General features: G+C 33.3%; 1 protein-coding gene and 1 long non-coding RNA gene across 2 annotated transcripts; one reads left to right on the forward strand and one right to left on the reverse strand.

Moving 5' to 3' along the window:
- Window positions 1–215: 215 nt before the first annotated feature.
- Window positions 216–897, reverse strand: LOC107879643. Its single transcript, XR_001677037.2, has 3 exons — window positions 755–897; window positions 591–673; window positions 216–517 (listed from the first exon to the last, which is right to left on the reverse strand). It is a non-coding gene; the product is annotated as an uncharacterized LOC107879643 (long non-coding RNA).
- Window positions 898–3,983: 3,086 nt separating this feature from the next.
- On the forward strand, window positions 3,984–20,317 carry LOC107838917 (transcription factor 25). The gene is made up of 4 exons (XM_016682190.2): window positions 3,984–4,419; window positions 15,766–16,325; window positions 18,815–19,726; window positions 19,925–20,317. Exons 1-4 carry the CDS (start codon window positions 4,252–4,254, stop codon window positions 20,169–20,171), a joined length of 1,887 nt encoding a protein of 628 aa, XP_016537676.1. The 5' UTR covers window positions 3,984–4,251; the 3' UTR covers window positions 20,172–20,317.
- Window positions 20,318–20,654: the final 337 nt, after the last annotated feature.

Genomic DNA, 20,654 nt, shown 5'->3' on the forward strand with positions numbered 1-20,654 from the left:
AGAATGTAGTGATAAAGCAATGGAAGGTCCCTTGGCAAATAGTGGAACAGGTTGAGGAAATACAACAACTACAACATGGGATGCAGATTGAGTTCAGACATATTCTTAGAGAAGCTAATCAACTTACAGACAAATTAGCTAATATGGCAAATGACCAAGAAAAACACATGTAAATTCAGTCTTTTCAATAATTACCAACACAATGCAAATGAATATTGAACATGGATAAGGCACATGTTGCATTATTAAGAATTAAAACAAGAAAAATAAACATCATCTAGCATGAACAGACATAAAGAAACCACATCAAGGTCTCATAGCTATGCTATTTACATAATGTTTTGCCAATCAAAGGGCTACATAACTGTGAGCACTAAGCTATGTTAGCTTACAAAAAGAGTCACTAGCAAAATATGAGGGTCATGGAGTCAGATGAGACAATTTTGGGTAGTCAATCAATATGAGAACTTTGAGAAAAAGCTCTAGGCCATCCCGTTTATCCCCTCTACTGATCCACCTGAGGAAGACAACTGGAATGAAGTATCAACGAAAGAAGAAAGAGGGTAGGTTATTAAGGATTATTCACTTACAAGTTCATTCTTTTTTAAAGACCATGACTCAGCACCTCTTTAAAAACCACCATAGTTCTTGTTTTTTCCACAAAAAAACACATCTGAAAATTCAACAATACGTGGTCAGGAGATGGAGCAACCAAAAGGAAAGCAGCAAAAGAAGAATGAGGGAGTAGACCTACCTTTGTGAGTTGATGAAGATAAGTTCATACACTAATCTCATCCCAACAATGTTGATAACCCAAAGCTAGAGCAAGAGGAAGCTAGCATTGAAATGAGCTTCCAGCGTGCCATTTGCGGAGGCTGTTAGAATGCCCTAATTTTGAAAACCCTCCTCTACTCATTTATATAGAGGTCATTTATATTAAGGGTCAAGTTTTGGACCTGACTAGCATAGTATTTTGACCACTTTTGATGTTTCTTTTTCTGTTGGACTATTTTTTTGTGGGTTTAATTGAGTTCATTTTTGTACAAACTTACTAGTTATTATTATATAGAAGAGTCATAACTAGGACGATCAAGGGCAAATTTATCAATTCACAAAAAATTCATCTTAAACTTATTGTACATCAAGCAAAGAGTGGGGAATTTCAAAAAAAAAAAATTTATGTTCCAGAAAATTCTAATGACTATGCTTTGAAAAGTTTTAAAAAATCAAATGACATCTTAAAAAAGTGGAGCCCATTATTTTTCTTCCAAAGGTTATGGAGAAGTTCTTTTCTTAAATTTTTTCTTTATGTAATAGCTTCAGAATTCATGATCATACACTTTCTTTCCCTTTTTCTTATTTATTTAAATAATATACTTGAATCAAATGAAAAGAATAATTTTAAATTTAAAGAAAAAATATATTTGAAGTTTGTTCCATTTAAATATTTTTTTAATTTTGATATTCAAACAAACTTTTTCTCCTCTTATCCCAAATCACGGAATAAACATTGTGAAGTTTTTTCATGTATCTTGAATTCGATGTCTAATCAAAGTTATATCAATTGAAATATTGGGAGACATAATTTATCAGTGAATATGTAAATACTCACATATATTTTCATAAATGATAAAAAAATATGATTAATTTTGGCCACATATTTAATTGCATAAAATAGTTACTACTATATTATAGTAAAATAATAATAATAAAAACCCATAATTATTGAATAGGCGTGTATCTATCATACACAATAAGTGAATTCCTCCATAATTTCAAAACTTCGCTTGATACATATCATTACAAAAATTTACAATGTAAATTATGGAAACATAATTACTTGTTAATCATCTGTTAAAATTATTTTAAACAAAATAAAATTATTTTAAACAACATATTTAAAATATAATATTAACTACCTCATGTTAAATTACTACAATATATATCATGTTAACTTTTGTTAATTCTTTAGATTCTCCTTATTTGAGATAATAAATTTCCTCATCAGATAGATAAGCCATTTTAAAAAAAAATTCTCGCTTACTATATTAAATTAATCTCTTATTTTTGACGTATATAAGACAAGACATAAAAACAATCTTTTAACATTATGATTCATTAAAACTTTCATCCATGTCCTTATTTCCGTTTGTTTAACACACATGAAATGAATCTAAATCTATTTAAAATCAATTTATGTATGAATTAGTATTCTTTATTGCTTTGTATGATTCTATAAAAAAATGTTAATAAATAGATATTTATAATTTTAATTTATTCTCTTGTATAATTTTTAAATAAAGTAGAACATTAAAATTAGTTGTGTAATATAAGAGAATGTGTTTGATCTGATATTAAAATAAGCACTAGAGTGTATGATATTTTAATGTTCTTATTTTCGTTTGTTAAACATACATGAAATGAATCTAAATCTCTTTAAAATCAATTTATGTATGAATTAGTATTCTTTATTGCTTCGTATGATTCTATAAGAAAATGTTAATAAATAGATATTTTTAATTTTAATTTATTCTCTTGTATAGTTTTTAAACAAAGTAGAACATTAAAATTAGTTGTTTAATATAAGAGAATGTGTTTGATCTGATATTAAAATAAGAACTAGAGTGTATGATATTTTAATGTTAATTATGAAAACCTAAATAATTTGTAAGATATCATTTGATTTTATAAAAATAAGAAGTTATATTTTATTATATAGTTTGATTTCTACTTATGCTTTCTATTGTGTTATTAAAAAATATTAATAATTATTTTTTTTAAAAAAGTAATTAAATAGCTATAAATATATTTAAAAATTTAATATTGAGCCCGTAAACCGGCCATTCATTATCTAGTTGATTAATAAAAAGGGCACTGCCCAAAAGTTAATTAAAAATAAATGAAAAATGGTCAAAAATACCCTTGAACTATTTGAGATGGATCGAAAATATCCTTCGTTTGTTTTTGGGCTAAAAAATACCCTTCTATTTTTTTTTTGCTCAAAAATACCCCTCCATTAATTTTTTGACTAAAAAATACCCCTTCATTAATTTTTTGGCTAAAAAATACTCTTCTTTCTAACAAAATGCCATCAAACACATCACGTAGATAAACAAAAAGTCACTTAATCAGTCCACATCATCATACACATGAAAAATCACTCCATTTAATCCACGTAACAATCAACCCATTTTATGCTATTTAAAAATCCAATTCGATCCATATTCAAAAAATCCGAACCAAGAGGCAAAATTCAATTCCTTAATTTTTTTCCTCATATCATCCCTTCATCACCTTATATTTTATTAGTTTATATTTCAAAGTTACGAGACTCACTTGAGTAATTCCTGACCTCATCAACTTGTGGTTGTCCTACATTGCTACTAAACTTTCACCCTCCAAATTTCAGTTTCATCTTTGAATTACCATTCCTCTCACTACAATCAGGTTCCTCATTAGACAAATTCAGATAGGATATTCAGTAGCAATCTGAACTCTTGAAAATTAGATCAATTATCTGAGGATCCAATTATTTAGGGTCGATCTGATTAAAATCCGATTCTTTCGAATCAAAAATTTAAGGACCTAATTTTTTCCTCATATTTCGTCTTGATCAATCTAAAATATTTGAATCCATCACATGAAAAATAAGCAATTAAATTCTTCAATCTTTTTTTTTTGTGGGACAGAATATATGAGTGGAGTTGGGTCTTTTAAATTTAAAAAAAAGGGGTGATGGATAGATTGATTAAATTGAGTGATTTTTCATTTGTGTATGTTGATGTGGATTGATTAAGTAACTTCTTTAATTCACATGGCGTATTTGGTGTTATTTCGTTAGAGAGAAAGTATTTTTAAACCAAAAAATTAATAGAGAAATATTTTAAGTCAAAAAATTAAATAAAAGGATATTTTTGAAGCAAAAGTTAAATAAAAAATATTTATGATTACTTCAAATAAATAAAAGATTTTATGATCGCGCCAAGCCATTTATTTTCTTTCATCCGTAGTGTAAGCGGTGAAGATATGGTAATTGCTCATTCTCGTGTCATTTCCCTTGCCCTTTGTGAAAAGGAAAAAGGAAAAAGGAAAAAGGAAAAAAAACCTAGCCGACTTGCTCAATTCTTTTACACTTGTCATTAGTATTTAAACCTTTGGATTATAGATTAAGGGGGAGTTGTTCCCGAAGCTAAAACACAGAAGAACAAATATTGAGTGGGCGATAGAAAACAAATTGAATTTTGGGGAAAAATGTCGGTTCGTTTGATGAAGAAAATCTTGGAAGAACAACAACCAGCTGAGCCTAAACAACTCATCGACAGCGAAGATGAATCTGAATCTGAATCTCCTCCTCCTTCTTCCGCTACCTTTCGTAATCCCTTCGATCTCCTTGACGACGAAGACTATACTGTTGACCAGGTTTGTCGTTAATTGCAAAAAGTAGTTTTTTATTTGATGCTGTGGTTGTTATTGTTCCTTTTGTTTCAATTTACGTGACTAAGTTTGAATTTGAGAGTCAAGTAGTTTAATTTTGACGGTGAATTTTGGACATAAAATCTTTAAAGTTCTTTACAACAAAATTTACATAATTGAAAACTAGTAAAAAGTACTTTTAACTCACAACACTTTTTAATTCAAGATATATGAAGAAGGCATAATACAACATCAACAGAACCATTGACTTGACATCAAATTATAACTATGACTTTTAACTTTGCTCGTGCACAAGTGCCTTTAACTATACAAAAATTGAATAAAAAAACTCCAATCCTACATGAAAAAATGCGTGATTACACTCAAAATGAAGCGCGTGGGAGTAAAACTTGGAGTCCCCAACACTAAAAAAAAAAAAATACTTAAATGATTATTATACCCTTAATGAATCCTTTATATATATCCTTTTTTACAAATCAAATTTCCACTTTATTCTCTTTTTATTTTCTCCAACAACTCTAAAAGAATTAGAAAAAATAACCCAATTAGGAAAAGTACGACTAGTGCTCTTCTGTTTCTCCTTAAGATGATGGTGTATGCTTCATTTATATATCTGAAGAGCTAAAAGTTAAGAAATTGTGCAAATTTCATGTTAAACGACTTCTATTTTATGAAGCTTCAATGGAAAATTTCAATATTTTTTCCTTAATTGAAAGGGAATAAGAGATGAAAATTTTAGGGTTTTCATTGGATTTCACATCTTCTAAATGAACCTTTCAATTTTCATCGGACATGAATGTTATTTTTATGAAGGCAGTCTTTAATGAATTGTTTTTTTTATTTTTTTAAGAAAAAATCTAAAAAGTACATGTATTTGTGATGGTGGTATATTAAGTTTTTTTTTTAAATATCTAAAATCTATGTGTATCTTTTTAATTAGGTGGCAACATTTGGTTGGAGTACTAGTCCACGTAGGAGCGATGTTCATGCATATGTGTTGCAAGATTGAAGTGTTTTTTTCTCAGCTTTTATATAGTTAAAGGGCCTACTTGTACACTGACAAAGTTAATATCTAAAATCTACGTGTATCTTTTTAATTAGGTGACAACATTTGGTTGGAGTAATAGTCCACGTAGGAGCGATTGAGTTTCAGGCATATGTGTTGCAAGATTGAAGTGTTTTTTTTCGGCTTTTATATAGTTAAAGGACCTACTTGTACACTGGCAAAGTTAAAGGTTGTAGTTATAATTTGATGTCAAGTTAAAGGTCCTGTTTATGTATTATGTCTATGAAGATATTACGGTCAAGGAAAAATTTGTTTGAATCTCGAAATTTGAAAGGAAGGTGCTGCATAAATTGGGACGGAGGGAGTATATCATTTTGGTTAAAATTATATTGTTGATTTCTTTGGTAGAATTGCTTCAAGTGAATATTGGTATAAGTCTGCGAATGAACAAAATCGTAATAATTTTAGGGTAAATTAAGGTAGTAAGTTAACTACAGACTACTTCAAATCTCGTTTTCCGAAATATGCTGGAACATGAATCCTTGCAAAGGTGTAAGCCGAATTGCTATCATTGAATTAGATGTGAACAATTTCCCAAAATCTGTGAGGGGTGTTCCAGTTCAATTCAAGTAGCATTTATGGGTGTGTCCTGACGGTCTATGAACTGGGCGAAAAACCTCGGGGACCAGGTTTAAATCATAGCATAGACAAAAAAGGCTAGGTGCTCTTTTCCTTTCCGCCTAGGTTACTTTAAATCCAACAATATTGTTGGGAGGTACAGGTGTGAAGGGCCTTAGAAATATGATTTGAACTTTTTGCCCTTTATTAAAAGTTTTTGCTTTAGACAAAATCGTCTTTTCACTATTTTTTCTAATATTTAAAAGTTGAAAATTAATTAAATATATTTATTGTAAAACCTTTTCTTATTAGAAGACATCAAAATTAGAAACAACTAATATTTTTTTCATTAGTTTAAGAATTCTAGATCAACTAAAAAATAAAAACCTTTAATAATTATACATAAATACTAATTTATATTAATCCTAATACTCTAACACTATATTTATAGAAAAATCCAAAAGAAATTCCCCTACATTCCAAAGCATTGTGGTTTTCTGAAAAAATTTCCTTTCAAATCCTTTTCGTATTTTTCTACTACCTTCTAAGTTTTTTTTTAAACTTTTAATGAAGGACTTATTATAAGTTAAATAGGAGTTCAAAATTTAATATTTTTTTGATTTTCTAAATATACGGGAAGAAATTATTAAAACTCCTATATTCCTCACATAAAATTCTAATTATACATAAACACTAATATATATTACAAAAATTATAATACTCAAAAATGCAAAAACGTGTAGAGCCAAAAAGGCAAAACATACCTTTTTAATTTTTTTTTTTACTTCCTTTACCTTTTTTAGTTCCAAATTCAATGGTCTTTTCCTAAAATTCTAATTATACATAAACTCTAACAAAATTAGTAAAGTCCTTATTTAATCTATGTAACAAATCATAATATTTAACACTCCTAAATTAATTAAAATTTTACCTTATATTAAAAAAAATCTACAAATCTATTTAACTAATATTTTGATCATACTTAACTACAGAAATACAACCTTTCATCTCCTTCTACTTTTCTTTTTATTTTGAATTTAATTGATTTTAATTTTAATTCAATTTGTCTTTGTGCATTCATTATCGTCATCCTTCTTTCTTTATTCTTTTTAGTTAATGAATTTAAAGATTATATATGAATTATTTATAATTAACAATTGGCATGTGTTGTCCTCTTTTAACAGTTTTTTGTGTTTCACTTTCAATTGCAATTTTTTGCTAGAAAAATTGGACAAAACAAGCGTGTTGTCGCCGAATGAAGTAGCCCAAAAAAATTAAAGATTTATCTCACCAAAAAAAATCAAAGTTTATATTACATGTTTGGTGATTTTAATTTGATTGTCGAAAGTTTTACTCCTTTTAAAGATATTTGATAGTTTATACGCAAATTTAAAAGGCAACACTATATAGCACTATTATCATAGTTATTGCCTTTTTTTAACTCTTTGAAGCGCTTCATTAAAAATCTTTGCAATAAACAAAATCGTCTAATTTTAAATAATCAAAAGTTACACGTGCGAGGCACGTGTATTTAAAATAGTAAAAAGAAAAAGAGAAAATGCATATATTTAACCTTTTCAATTGGTGAATTTTGATTTTATTTATTTTTCTAATTGGTGTATACACTTAAATTGTTTTTGATGTGTAAGATTCCTATTCAATAAGGAAGATGGATGTACAAAAACATGGTATAACTTGAAGATGTTGTGGATGAGGTTTTGTGGATTAGTGTAGAAAAGAACGGATTTTGGTTTGATCAACTGTATAAATTCCGTTCTTGATTGATTTAATAGAATTGCTTCAAGTGATTATTTCTTTTCGTTTTTTCTTTCCCTCCATTTTCTTTGTGACCACATAAATCACAAACATAAAGCTGAAAGTGCCAAGAATAAGTGTGCGAGTGAAACAAAACATAACCTTGGATTTATGGTTTAGTAAGGTAATAAGGAAGTTATATACAATCTTGTTATTGAGATATCAAGAAACTAGGGTGGTGAGCTAACAAATGTTATCAAATTGGATGTGTATAACTTCCCTAATTCTGTGCATTGAAATGGGTTTGGAGTGCCATTTGGTGAAGATGGGAATTAAGTTGGTTAAGATTGTGATTCAAGTGAGGAAGATAAATATGTTAGAATTGGTTATTCCGTTAAAAGGTTGTTTAACAATATATATAAGATCCCTATTCAGGTAAAGAAGATGAATATATAAGAACATTTGTTGTGATCGTATAAATCACAAACACATAACTTTAATTGCCAAGAACAAGTGTTTGAGGGAACATAACCCAACCCTAGATTTATAGTTCAGTAAGTTATAGACTTCAATTCTTGTAGAGAGTTCTTTGACTTTTCTCTCTCAGGCACTCACAAAACCCCTTTTCAACCCAAAACCTCACCGGTGGTCCTTCTGATCATCGAAATCCCTCCTTTACGTCTTTCTTCTCTCAATCCTTCCCCACTACAGCCACCACCACCCATTTGTGACCTAATCGCAAAAAACGCACATACGAAAACTGCCCCACACGCTTGTACGCGCCATAAAAATAACCCAGTCACCGACGTCACGCACTTTACGCGGCGGTGCGTGACACCCATCAGTCGGATTTTCAACTTATCTCGCTTTAACAACACTATTTGCAGGCTACTTCCACCAGAATTAGACCCTTTGTCGGTGCGTGACACCCATCAGTCGGATTTTCAACTTATCTCGCTTCAACAACACTACACTATTTGCTGGCTACTTCCACCAGAATTAGACCCTTTATTTCATTGCAGGAGGACAACAGATAGAACCCTCTTTTCGGTAGGTTGCCTGAGAACTACCAGCCTCTTCCTCTCTCCCAACTATCTACTTTTGCGACAGCTTTTCTTTCATATCTCTACAGTTTCTATACAGACCTGAGGGATAAGAAGATTTTTTTCAATGCTGGTTTCAAGTCTTTCGACATTACCAGATGGTCAGCTGTTTAGCATGTATGGTTTGACTGGGTGGAACGAAGCAGAAACATGATGAGAAGAATAACTCTCAGCAAAAAGGTGATGAAGTGGATTTGTTTCATCTTGAAAGAAGCCTCAAACGACAATAAGAATGTTGTGAGAAGATGGAGAATGAAGGATCAATTGGCAGAATATTTTGGTATGAGAAAGTTTAATGCTCCCGGAAGATTTATGAGCATTTTGTCCCTTAAAAGATGAAGAAAGAGCAATAATTATTCTGCCGGAAGCCTTTAATGCTGGTTGGAGAGACATTGCATTCCAGATAGGTAACTTCAGTAATTACAACCAGCCAAAATCCTACAAAATTCCCCACAGAATGGTTGATACTAAATATCCCTATGCTAAGGTAGCTGAAGATAAGGTAGTTGAAGATAGTAAATGGCAACCAAATATCCTTGAGAGCAAAAGACATGAAGATAAGGTAGTTGAAGATAGTAAATGGCAACCAAATATCCTTGAGAGCAAAAGACAAGAAGGCTCCACCTCTGCTTCATCTGATTATAGCAAAGGTTTACTCGGAAGATGCGTTATTGGAAGTTTCAGCGATTTTACAGATGAGTTGCCCACTCTTTCTGAGGTCAGAAAATGGGCCTTTGTAATTTGGAAGAAAGTATTCGGGATAAATATCTATGAGATGGTAGGAAGCTCATTCCTTTTTGAATTCCCCAACAGGAATATGGCAGGAAGGAGCTTCCTCTGGGAGCCAAATCAATGTCCAATGGAATTTGGGATTCTATTTTGGAGAAGTGTGAGAAGAAATTGTCAAGGTGGAAATCACAATACTTGTCCTTGGTTTAGGCTCAATTTAATTACCGCTGTCCTGGATGCTTTGCCTACCTACATGCTTTCCCTTTTCCCAATCCCATCTGAAATCACTCAAAGGGTTATTTCTCAAAGGCTGGACAAAATCAGGAAAACTTTCCTCTGGCAAGAGAACAAAGAAAAAAATGAGCTTTTCACCCAGTCAAATGGAAAGATATCACCATAAGCAAGAGATAAGGATGACTTGGCATCAGAAATTTGAAGCATCAAAGCAAAGCTTTGAAGCTTAAATGGCTTTGGAGATATTCGCATGAACTTTAGACTTTATGGAGCAGTCATTAACAACAAATATAGGGAAGAAGACAGTTGGGTTTCCAAGGGGGTCACCATTCTTGGAATCAGTCTCTAGTCTCTAGAGGTCCATAAGATGTTGTTGGCCCTTTCTCAAAGATCATTCTCACATTAGAGTGTTCAACGAAAACAAGACCAGGTTTTGGAAAGACAAATGGATTGGAACAAAGTGCCTCATAGACCTGTTCCCGGATTTGTTTGTCTTGGCTCTGGACCGACAAAGAACAGTAGGTGAGATGTGGACACAATAGAGTTGGGACTTGAGGTTCAAAAGAAGTTTAAATGACTGGGAGATACATAGACTTCTAGTTCTGCTAATTTTTTTTTCAGGGGACACAATATGGAGTTGACCGCTTACGGTGGAGCGAAAACATGAGTGGAATATACAAGGTTAGTTATGGCTACAAGATCTTGAATCAAATTGAGCCACATCTCAATTACTTGCCTTGGAAACATCTAGAAAATTAAGATACCTTACAAAGTATCTTGTTTCTCCTGGTTTCTTGCTAAAGAATCAGTTTTAACACATGAAAATCTGGTCAAAAGAAATATTACTTTGTGCTCTAGACGTTTCCTCTGTGAAAAAGAGTTAGGAGTTAGAGATAGTTAACCATCTGTTCCTGCATTGCAGCTTAATAGACCAACTATGGAAGATTTTCATCAATCTCAGAGGCATAACATGGACAATGCCAAGCAAGATTGCTGGGACTCTTTTTAGCCGGGAGGAGTTAGGAAGTGGTGCAGGGAATATAGAGAGATGGAGGATTATTCCATTATGTATATGGTGGACCATCTGGAAGGAAAAACCTGATAGATGTTTTGAAGATAGAAGAAATTTAGTCCAAAATATTAAACTTAACTGTATTTTGCTATTCTGTTTTTGGTGCACCAAATTGTATTCTAGTGACACTGAAGCAATGAAGCAATTCTAGATGTCTTAAGCACCATTTAGATCTGACTCTCTTTTGGTAGATTTTGTAACTATTTCCTTGTAAATATGGGTTTTAGTACTAAGGTAGTACTGCATCAATACAAATGTTACCTTGTTAAAAAAAATAAGACTTCAAATCTTGTTATTGAGATATGAATGAAACAAAGGTGGGAGAGTGGAAGTGAATAATTTCTTGAATTATGCCGGTTGAAATGGCTTTTGAGGCCAAGTTACCCTTTACTTAAAAAAAAAAAGGGTTTTGAGGGCCATTAATGAAGGTGAGAATTAAGTTGCTTAATAGTGTGATTCAAGCAAGGACTTATGTAAGAAGAGGGAAGTAATACAAGCAAGAAAATTGCAAAGTTTGTATTATGATATGGAGGAAAAAGCATCGAACACGTATCTATCGTATAATAAAACACCCGTTGACAAAGAGCATCTTTAAAGAAAGAGAAAAATGCAGAAAGAAATTTATATTTGAAAATCATGACACATTTGGACGTGGCAAATTTCTTTGAGAATCTTGAAGGATGGTTGTTTAAATGATGCCATTTATTCATGAGTTCTTTTACAGAATCAAAAATTTGATTTTTTATATTTGATATTTATGTTGATGACATAAACCTCTTTGGAACTCCAAAAGATCTTGAAAAGACAATTGATTATTTGAAGAAAGAAGCTGAGATGAAAAATCGTAGTGAGACAAGACTATGTCTTTGACTGCGAATTGAACATTTCACAGACATGATTTTATTCATCACTTTGTCTATATTGAAAAGGCCTTGAGACAATTTAATAGGGATAAAGTGCATCCATTAAGAACTCTTATGTCTGTTTGTTTACTTGATGTGAATAAGGGACCCATTTCAACTTCTAGAAAAACATGTGGAACTCCATGATTTTGAGTATTATAACTTGGTGCAATTGATGCATGTAGATATCTTACTAATACTACAAGGTATAAACAAATATCATTTCTTTAAAGAAATATACTACAAGATATGATATATCATTTCATTAATGTACAAGTAAGATATGTTTTTACTCCTACATGGAGACCCTAGAGCGAAATAAGACATATATTGCTATATCTAAAGGAAATTATTGATGTTGATTTATTTTATGGTGGTATTAAATAAAACATATATTGCTATAGTTTTGCTTTTGTTTGAGAATAAAAAGAAGAAAAATGGAGACTTATTCTCAGAAAGAAAACAATCCTTCTGTTTTATTTTAATTAGAAATAGAGAGTGAAAATCTTTTCTTTTGAAACTGATAGAGCCAGTAAAAATCTTTTAGAAAAGAATATATTAGAGTAGGGATTAGAACCCTTGGGACTGAGATGATTTTGGAGGCAGGAGTAATTTTTTAAGCGCAATGGTAACTAGAGGTAAGGGGTATTAGAGGAGAAAATTTTCAGTGGTAGGGACTTAAACCCTTTGCTTTGATGACAAACTCTGAAGAGATCAATGATGCTTGAACGATCCTAGAGATCATGAGCAACACTAGTGGAAATGTACTATACACCGAAAGGAAGAGGAAAACATTGGCCAGGTGGGCAACACACATTGATCGACACCGCTAGATCTTATCGACTCTGATACCACATAAAGAATGAGAAAAGAAAGAGATGTTGGGGATGAATTGCTTGATTATTTCCTCAAATATGTTGGGGCTTATGTATTTCTGACAAATTATCTTAAAAAGAAAAGAATATATACAAGTAATGCTAAAATGGGAAGAAAAAATTCCTATTTCTACTGACACAATTATGAGGATTCTAAATCTTTCCTATATGCACAATGAATGTGCTCTTTCCATTATAATAGTTTCGTATTTCTTAACACCATTGCATTCAGGTACTCAAGTATTTTGTAGGAATTTTGGAATGAAGAATGGGCAAATTAAAATGTGGTGCAGAAGAACTTATATTGATATGAATGAAGATGCCAATGGATCTAGCTTTTGTGAACTCTGAAAGATTTCTATGTTTTGAGCTAAGCAACCAAATAAATACTCTCTATCATTTCACGGGGGATAGTCTGTTTGAGCATTATAATGGATGAAAAATTACAACATACCCGGTGTATTCCCACGTAGTGGGGTTTGGGGAGGGTAGAGTGTACGCAGACCATACCACTACCTCAGGTGAAGTAGAGAAGCTGTTTTCAATAGACCCCTGGCTTAGGACCGATAACAGTATAACAAACACAAAACATAAATGCATATAAACTAGTGCAGTATGCAAAATAAATTAACACCACTAGTCACAAGATAATACAAATGAAAAATTGGGGTATGAAAATGGATTTTCATATCCTCAGGTCTTTTCTGTGCAACAGTGCTGACAAGTGACAAATAGATACTTTTTCATATGAGGAGACATCACAAACTTCTCAACAACTATAGCCCTCACTGCTTTTAATTTGTATCTCCCCCACTATTAGACCAAGATACATTGATGATGAGGAAAATACCAACTGGGAATGTGCAGCTCTTAGCCAAATTAATGTGCTTTCCAGTATCTGCTTCTTAGGTTTATATCACCACCCTTGAGAATGTCAGTGCTTCTGTTGCCACAAAGTATTTTTGTCATTGCAAATAAGAAATGCTGGAGTCACAACTTTTTCCTTTCAACCATGCATCTAAAGCATCATTTGCAGTTAGGAAAGAGTGTGTGTTGTTATCTGTCTTCCTCTAGCAAATGCATTTTGCATGTATCACACAAGATAATACACAATTCTCTTTAGTCTCGAGACATGAATTTGGTTATAACCTCAATAAGTATGGCCAACAAAATATATTGGTGTGAAGCTCATTAGTTTGGGTGCAACAGATCTCTTCATGGCAGACGACAAACGGAATACGTGGATTAGGAATGAATATCTATTACGGAAGGAGATTTATCCCCATTCATTAACTTAAATCACTTCTCTTCGTCATCTCTCTTCAGGGAAAGTCTTTCTATCCAAAGGTTATCTTCTTCAGTAGTACTTCACCTGAGGGCCACTGTTTCTTCGTTTGGTGAACAAATTCTCGTGGAACACTTCATTCTCTATCTCAGTTGATTTTTCTGTTCTTCCATCCCAAAATAGGCAGTGATGCTAATATGATACTGATTTGCATTGGTGAGTCTAGGGAAAATATGTTTTTTTATGTGCCCCTCTGCCGACAAAAGGACTTAGTTTAGTCAATTATGAGGAGTGAGTTGTCATCTTTTGCTTCATTTTGAGACGGTACATAACTTCGGTACATGTTTTTGCTTTTTGATGAGAAGCGAAAACATGTTGCTTTTGTCATGTGCAGTGATTGCCCTTTTTTTTTTTTTTTGTGGTTAAGGGCTGTTTCTTGGCATAACATGAAACTGATGGTTTATATTCCAGTAGAGAAATTCAGATCTGAAAATGTATTTTGCTTGATTAAGAATTCAACTAGAGCGAATGCTGCAGCCTTCTGCAACATTTCATTTTTTGGTTGCTCGCTCTGTGATGTGCAACTTTCTTACTTTTAGTTTGTGGCTTGGAGTGCATAAATTGAGGAGGGGATGTCATGATAAGCTGGTTTTATTATGCATAGGCATGGAGGGGAAAATAATAATCAGCTAGTTCTGCAGTTTAAGACAAAAGAACTGTAGAGTTTGGTGTTTTTTTTTTTTGTAATCTTCTATGGATCTCTTAATTTCAGTAACCCTAGTTTTTCAAACTCTTATGTCATCTCAATTTGATCAATTTAAAATCAAAACTATCAAAATTATAGAAAGAAACTTACCTTTTTGAGCCAAGGGGGGAGGCCTTCATGACTTTCAATTCCGGTTTTCAGTTGTTTTAAAAGCTTCTGATCATGCGTCTCTCTTCTTAATTTTTTTTGTTCTTCACTTCATGAGTTCTCCGTGGTTGCGTTCTCTGGCATGGGAAAGATGTTCCAACCTCTTCGTTTTCTTGAAAAGAAGGATTTCCAATGGCTGTGCAATTCCTTCTTTCCTTAGAACATTGATTCGTTTCTTCTGTTTCTGCCGCAACTCTAGTGCTATGGTTCCTCTTGCCTAAATTCTTTAATTTTATGCTGGACAAACATTTTGGCCCCGTTTGATCATAAGAATTTTTCACTATTTTTCAGAAAATTATGTCACTTTATTCAAAAAATGTTGTTTGGCCATAAAAATTCCAAATACAACTGAAAAGGTCAAAACACCTAAATAATTACTTGTTTTCACTTTCTGCCAGCTCACTTTTTCATGTTTTTGTTATATTTTAACACTTTAAATTCCAAAAAGTCTTTCTAAAAAGGCATGGCCAAACACGACTCCAACTCCAAAAATTCCAAATAAAGTGAAAATTATTTGATTTTCATGGCCAAATGCTTACTATAAGTTGACTTTGCAATCAGTAAAAACACCTTTTTTTTTAAATTATAAAGTTACTTATAGAAAACCTCTTCAATTTATGTTCCAAATTTTTGGTGCTCTATCTGTTGACTGCAGCCCATTTTGCGCTCTTTTTTCAATGAATTAAATGCCCTAATGACTATATTAGCCATGTCTATTTTTTAAGCTTCTCTTGTTGTCCGCTCGCATAGAAGAATTGCTTTTGTGCTTTTCTCGAAACAAATGTTGATATTGTACTTAGTTGATGGCAGCTATGCCTAATGATGGATTAATGCTGCAGGAAAACAAGGCAGATATCAATGATGGATCGTCAATCGAGAACAGCGATGAGAAGCAGGCATCCACCACAAAAACCACTGCTGAAGCATTTCTGCTGTCAGATAGCAAATTTAAGAAAAAGAAAAAGAAGAAAAACAAGGAGAAGCCACAACCGGGATCCAAGGATAAGGAGGACTCTTGGAATGAGTCATTAGAACAGTTATCAATTAAAGATGACTCTTCTCATCTTGATTATGTTGCTCCTGATCATGGAAAATATAATCCAACAAATTTAAATGGCAGAGGAAAAGTGGTTAAGCAGTGTACATCTTTTGTCTTACAAGTAGACCCAAAATATCTTAATGCAGAAAATGAACTTCGAAGGATATTTGGTTCTAGAGTGGTGAATTCATTCGAGAAAGGTCATCAAGCTGGAAGTTCTAGGCAGCCAAGAGGTGGAAGACGCGGGAACCAGAGCCACCGAAAGACTATTCTTGTTTGTCCTTTAGAACATTGGCCAAGGTGGGATGGATCACTGTCAATGGAACTTGTGGAAACCAGAGATGGGATATCTTATTTTAGGTAAATGTCATTGCTTTTCTTGATAGTGTTGACATGTCAGTATTATATGCTTTTGCTAGTGGTACAGGGGTATGAATGCAGGATGGTGCATAGCCTTGGATGTCCAATTTACCGTCACTTAAAACACTATTAGAAATATTTAGACCACATTTTGGAGTAAAGAAAACTGTACATTTTCACCATCAACAATGTGTTTTCTTATATAATTTGTGTTTGGATGATCCGATAACATATCCAATAGTATTACTTAGCAAATTCTAGGAAATATGCGAACTTTTAAAGCTGACTTGCAACCTGTGTTATAACTTTCTTTTGGTTGATATTTAGTTAAAAAAAAGGGCAGCCCAGTGCACTAAAGCTCCCGCTATGCGCAGGGTCCGGGGAAGGGCCCCACCACAAGGGTGTATTGTACGCAGCCTTACCTTACATTTCTGTCGGAGAGATTGTTTCCAAGACTTAGAACCCGTGACCTCCTGATGACATGACAACAACTTTACCAGTTACTCCATGGTTGATATTTAGTACTCCCTCCGTCCCAAATTGTGTCGCTATTTGACCGGACACGATATTTAAGAAATAAGTATTGATTTTGTTAAAGTTACAAAATTACCCTTCTTAAACAAAGGAGTAATAATATTTAAAATCAAGTGGGACCACTTTTAATTGAAAGAACAAATAAAAAAAGGAGTAATAGTGTTTAAAGTCAAGTGGGACCACTAAGGGTAATATTGTAATTTTGTTTTGAAAAGCTTATCAAATAAGGAAAGGCGGCATTCTTTTTGGGACGGACTAAAAAGGAAATGGCGACACATAATTTGGGACGGAGGGAGTATTATCTTAGAAAATGGATGAATTTGTTTGATATTTAGTATTATCTTTAAAAAAATGGATGAAGCTCTTTTTAGAAAGAAGAGAGGCAAAATAAAAAGCTAGGCAAAAAAGAAAAAATGAAATTGCCTATTATAGTATATTTCGTCACAAAATCTAATGCAAATAATTTGCATACAGAATTGCTAGTATGGTAGTTGAGTAATTGGCCTCCGTTAAGCGTCAAATGTTGCATTATTTCTTTTAGGTTTGTTGTGTGCTTGTAGTTAGTGGCGGAGCTACCTATTATGTAAGGGGATTCAATTGAATAGCCTCCGTTGAAAGTTTACACTGCATAAATAGGGTAAAAATAACTTTTTTGTATATTTAGCATTGTTGAATCCCCTTTACTGGTAATGCTGCATTCTAGCATTTCTTGAAACCCTTGAAATTTCTTTTTTTTTTTTTTTTTGATAAGGTAACATTTGTATTATAAACCAGCACTTAGGTAGTGCAGAAAACCGCCTTACAAATTGAGCGTCTAGTTAAAAGAAGATAGAAAACCAAAACAAGAAAAAGGCTCCCCATCCTAACAAGCTTCTAAAAACTTCTAGGATGTGTTCAGCTTCTACAGGGGAATTCTTTGTACACCAAAAGCATAAAAGCAAAATACAATCAGTCTTAAATCTTCTGAAGTAATCTACTTTTGCTTTCAAAACTTCTTGCATTTCTCTCCTTCCAAACAGTCCCACCAAATACAAGATGGAATAGTTCTCCAATATTTCAAGTTCTTTGCTCCCTTCCCAGCTTCCTCCCAACTAGATAGAGTGTCAACAATCTTTCTAGGCATTACCCATTGTATGCCTCTGAGATTGATGAAGATCTTCCATAGTTGGCCAGTGACTTTGCAATGCAAAAATAAATGTCCCACTGTCTCAGCTGCTTCTCCACATAGACAACAATGTGTGACTAGAATTATATTCCTCTTTCTCAAATTTTCATGTGTTAACACAGCCTCTTTCGCTAACAATCATGAAAGAAACCCTTGAAATTTCTGGCTCCACCAGTACTTGTAGTCACTACTCATTGACATGTTCAAGTACAGAAGTAAAGTTCTAGTTTATGGATGTATGGAAAATATCACCTAGTTGTAAAGATCCATCTGTTTGGTACTAGATATTATACCACTTCACCTGAATCAGTACTAATTTGAGTTACATGTATAATTTCTATTTATTAAGTCTTCTGAATGTTTTTTCCTTGAATTAGATTTTAATGTGTTATCTTACCTTGTAAAAAAATTATATATCTTCATGTTTGAAAAATAATATCCTGCCAACAGATAGCTTAATGGCTTAAACTCGTGCAGAATTGTGTGCTGCAGGGAATTTGACCATTTTTGGCTTTAGGAAACATCGCAACCGAAAAGGGGGCCTATATATCACGGAAGACTCAAATAAATGGACTGCAGCATCTTTGTTCCTTTGCTATATGATTAATTACGTCTTTCGATTAACGTTCTCTTCGGGGCTAATTGCTTAGCTTATTTTGACCCATGAAGCTAAAATTTAGTAGAAGAGTTGAAACTTCAGCCCTATATCTTTATTTCATTTGATGATTTAACAGAAGTTTGTTTTGTCCCGTAAAAGTGTAAACTAATTGGGTTCACTTGGTGTTCCTAGGTATGTACACATATCATCCTATAGCCAAGCTCAGAGAGCATTTGAAAGTGCTAAGGCGGTTCATGATTTTAATGGTATCGTGAATATTCTAATGCATCATCCATATCATGTTGATTCACTCATCACGTTAGCTGATTATTACAAATTCAGTGGTGAACTTCAAATGTCGGCTGATTGTACTTCAAGATGTCTCTATGCATTGGAATGTGCTTGGCATCCAATGTTCACTCCTTTGATGGGCAACTGTCAACTTAAGTTTAGTTGTGAAATCAACAAATTGTTGTTTTCTGTGCTTTTCTCCCACATGAAAAACATGGATAGACGTGGCTGCCATCGGTCTGCCCTTGAGCTCTGCAAATTATTGCTTCTACTAGATTCAGATGATCCAATGGGTGTGTTGTTCTGCATCGACTACTATTCTTTAAGAGCTGAGGAGTGTACATGGCTTGAACAGTTCTCTGAACAATATAAGAGTGATAATTCGTTGTGGTTATTTCCAAATTTCTCCTACTCTCTTGGTGTGTGCCGATACTATCTTGAAAAAGAGGAACATGCCAAAGATATAAAAGTAGAAGATTTAAAAGCTTCTTCAACAGATCTTATGAAGCAGGCATTGATGCTACATCCTTCAGTCTTAAAAAAATTGGTGTCGAAGGTACCGTTGAAGGATAAAGCCTGGACTAGCATAATCAAGCACAATTTCTTTAGCTCTGACCAAACGGGGACATCTTCCTTAGATCACTTGATCAATATATATGTCGAAAGGAGCTATATTATATGGAGGCTTCCTGATCTCCAGAAGTTTCTTAGGGATGCTGCTCTTTCGGTGATTGAGACACTGCAGAATGATGGGAGTGATGCTAGAGACTGGATGTGTGTGAGAAAAGAAGCGTTTTCATCCGAGAAAAATGAGTGAGTACTGCCTATCACCTTGCCCCTCTTATCAATGTGTTGCAACTTGCTTGTTTACCCCATATTGCATTATTATCTTCAGTAACTCATTAACTGTGTGCACCCACTTTAGGCATGGGGTTTATATGTTACTCATTAACCGTGTGCACCATTCACTTTATGCATTGGGTTTATATATTGGCTTTCTACTTTTACCAGGTACTCTCACTTGCTGGTATCGGATTTCTCTGATTCAGTTCCGACTTTGCCTCCTGATAACTTACAAAATTTCATGGTTGACCCAAGGGGAGAGGTGCCAAATAATGCACAGCCTGGAAACCACCGTGTCCAAGATCTGACAGATCGAAATGCAATTGCTGTCTTGCTGGAGTCTATGTTACCATGGATTAACTATGGTTCAGGACATGACCAGCCTGATCACGATGAGCAGGCCAATGAAGGATAGTTTTCTTTTAGTGAGGTACTAATTTGATCCAAATTGGTATCCTGCATTACTTCGTAATTATAGGTATCTTCTCCAACTAATGTAATGATATAAGTTACTTTTTCATTGTTACCAAGTCCAAAGAGCAGATAAAAGCTTCCTGGTCTTCCTGCTTTTCTTCTCCTTCTGTAGTGTGGAGGTATTAGTACATTTGGCGGTAGAACCTTACAAATCTCCAGTCTCGGTGCAAGATATGGTTAATTTAATGAGATGTCAAGATATGGTAAATTTAATGAGGTGGTCGGTCACTTTTCACCCTGCTATTAAAGCTATATTGAATTTTTAAAAAACTTCTAACGTGTAGTCGTCGGTGTTAGCAGCAAACTTCAGATCAAAGCTTTTCTTACTCTATTTTAATTGGATTGGAGAATTTTTATTAGAGGTGGCAAAATCAAATCCAACCAGTTCAATTCAATCCACCCGTTCAAGCTTTGGTTGGTTTAT

The sequence above is a fragment of the Capsicum annuum genome, chromosome 8 (genome assembly GCF_002878395.1).
Source record: "Capsicum annuum cultivar UCD-10X-F1 chromosome 8, UCD10Xv1.1, whole genome shotgun sequence".
Taxonomy (NCBI): domain Eukaryota; kingdom Viridiplantae; phylum Streptophyta; class Magnoliopsida; order Solanales; family Solanaceae; genus Capsicum; species Capsicum annuum.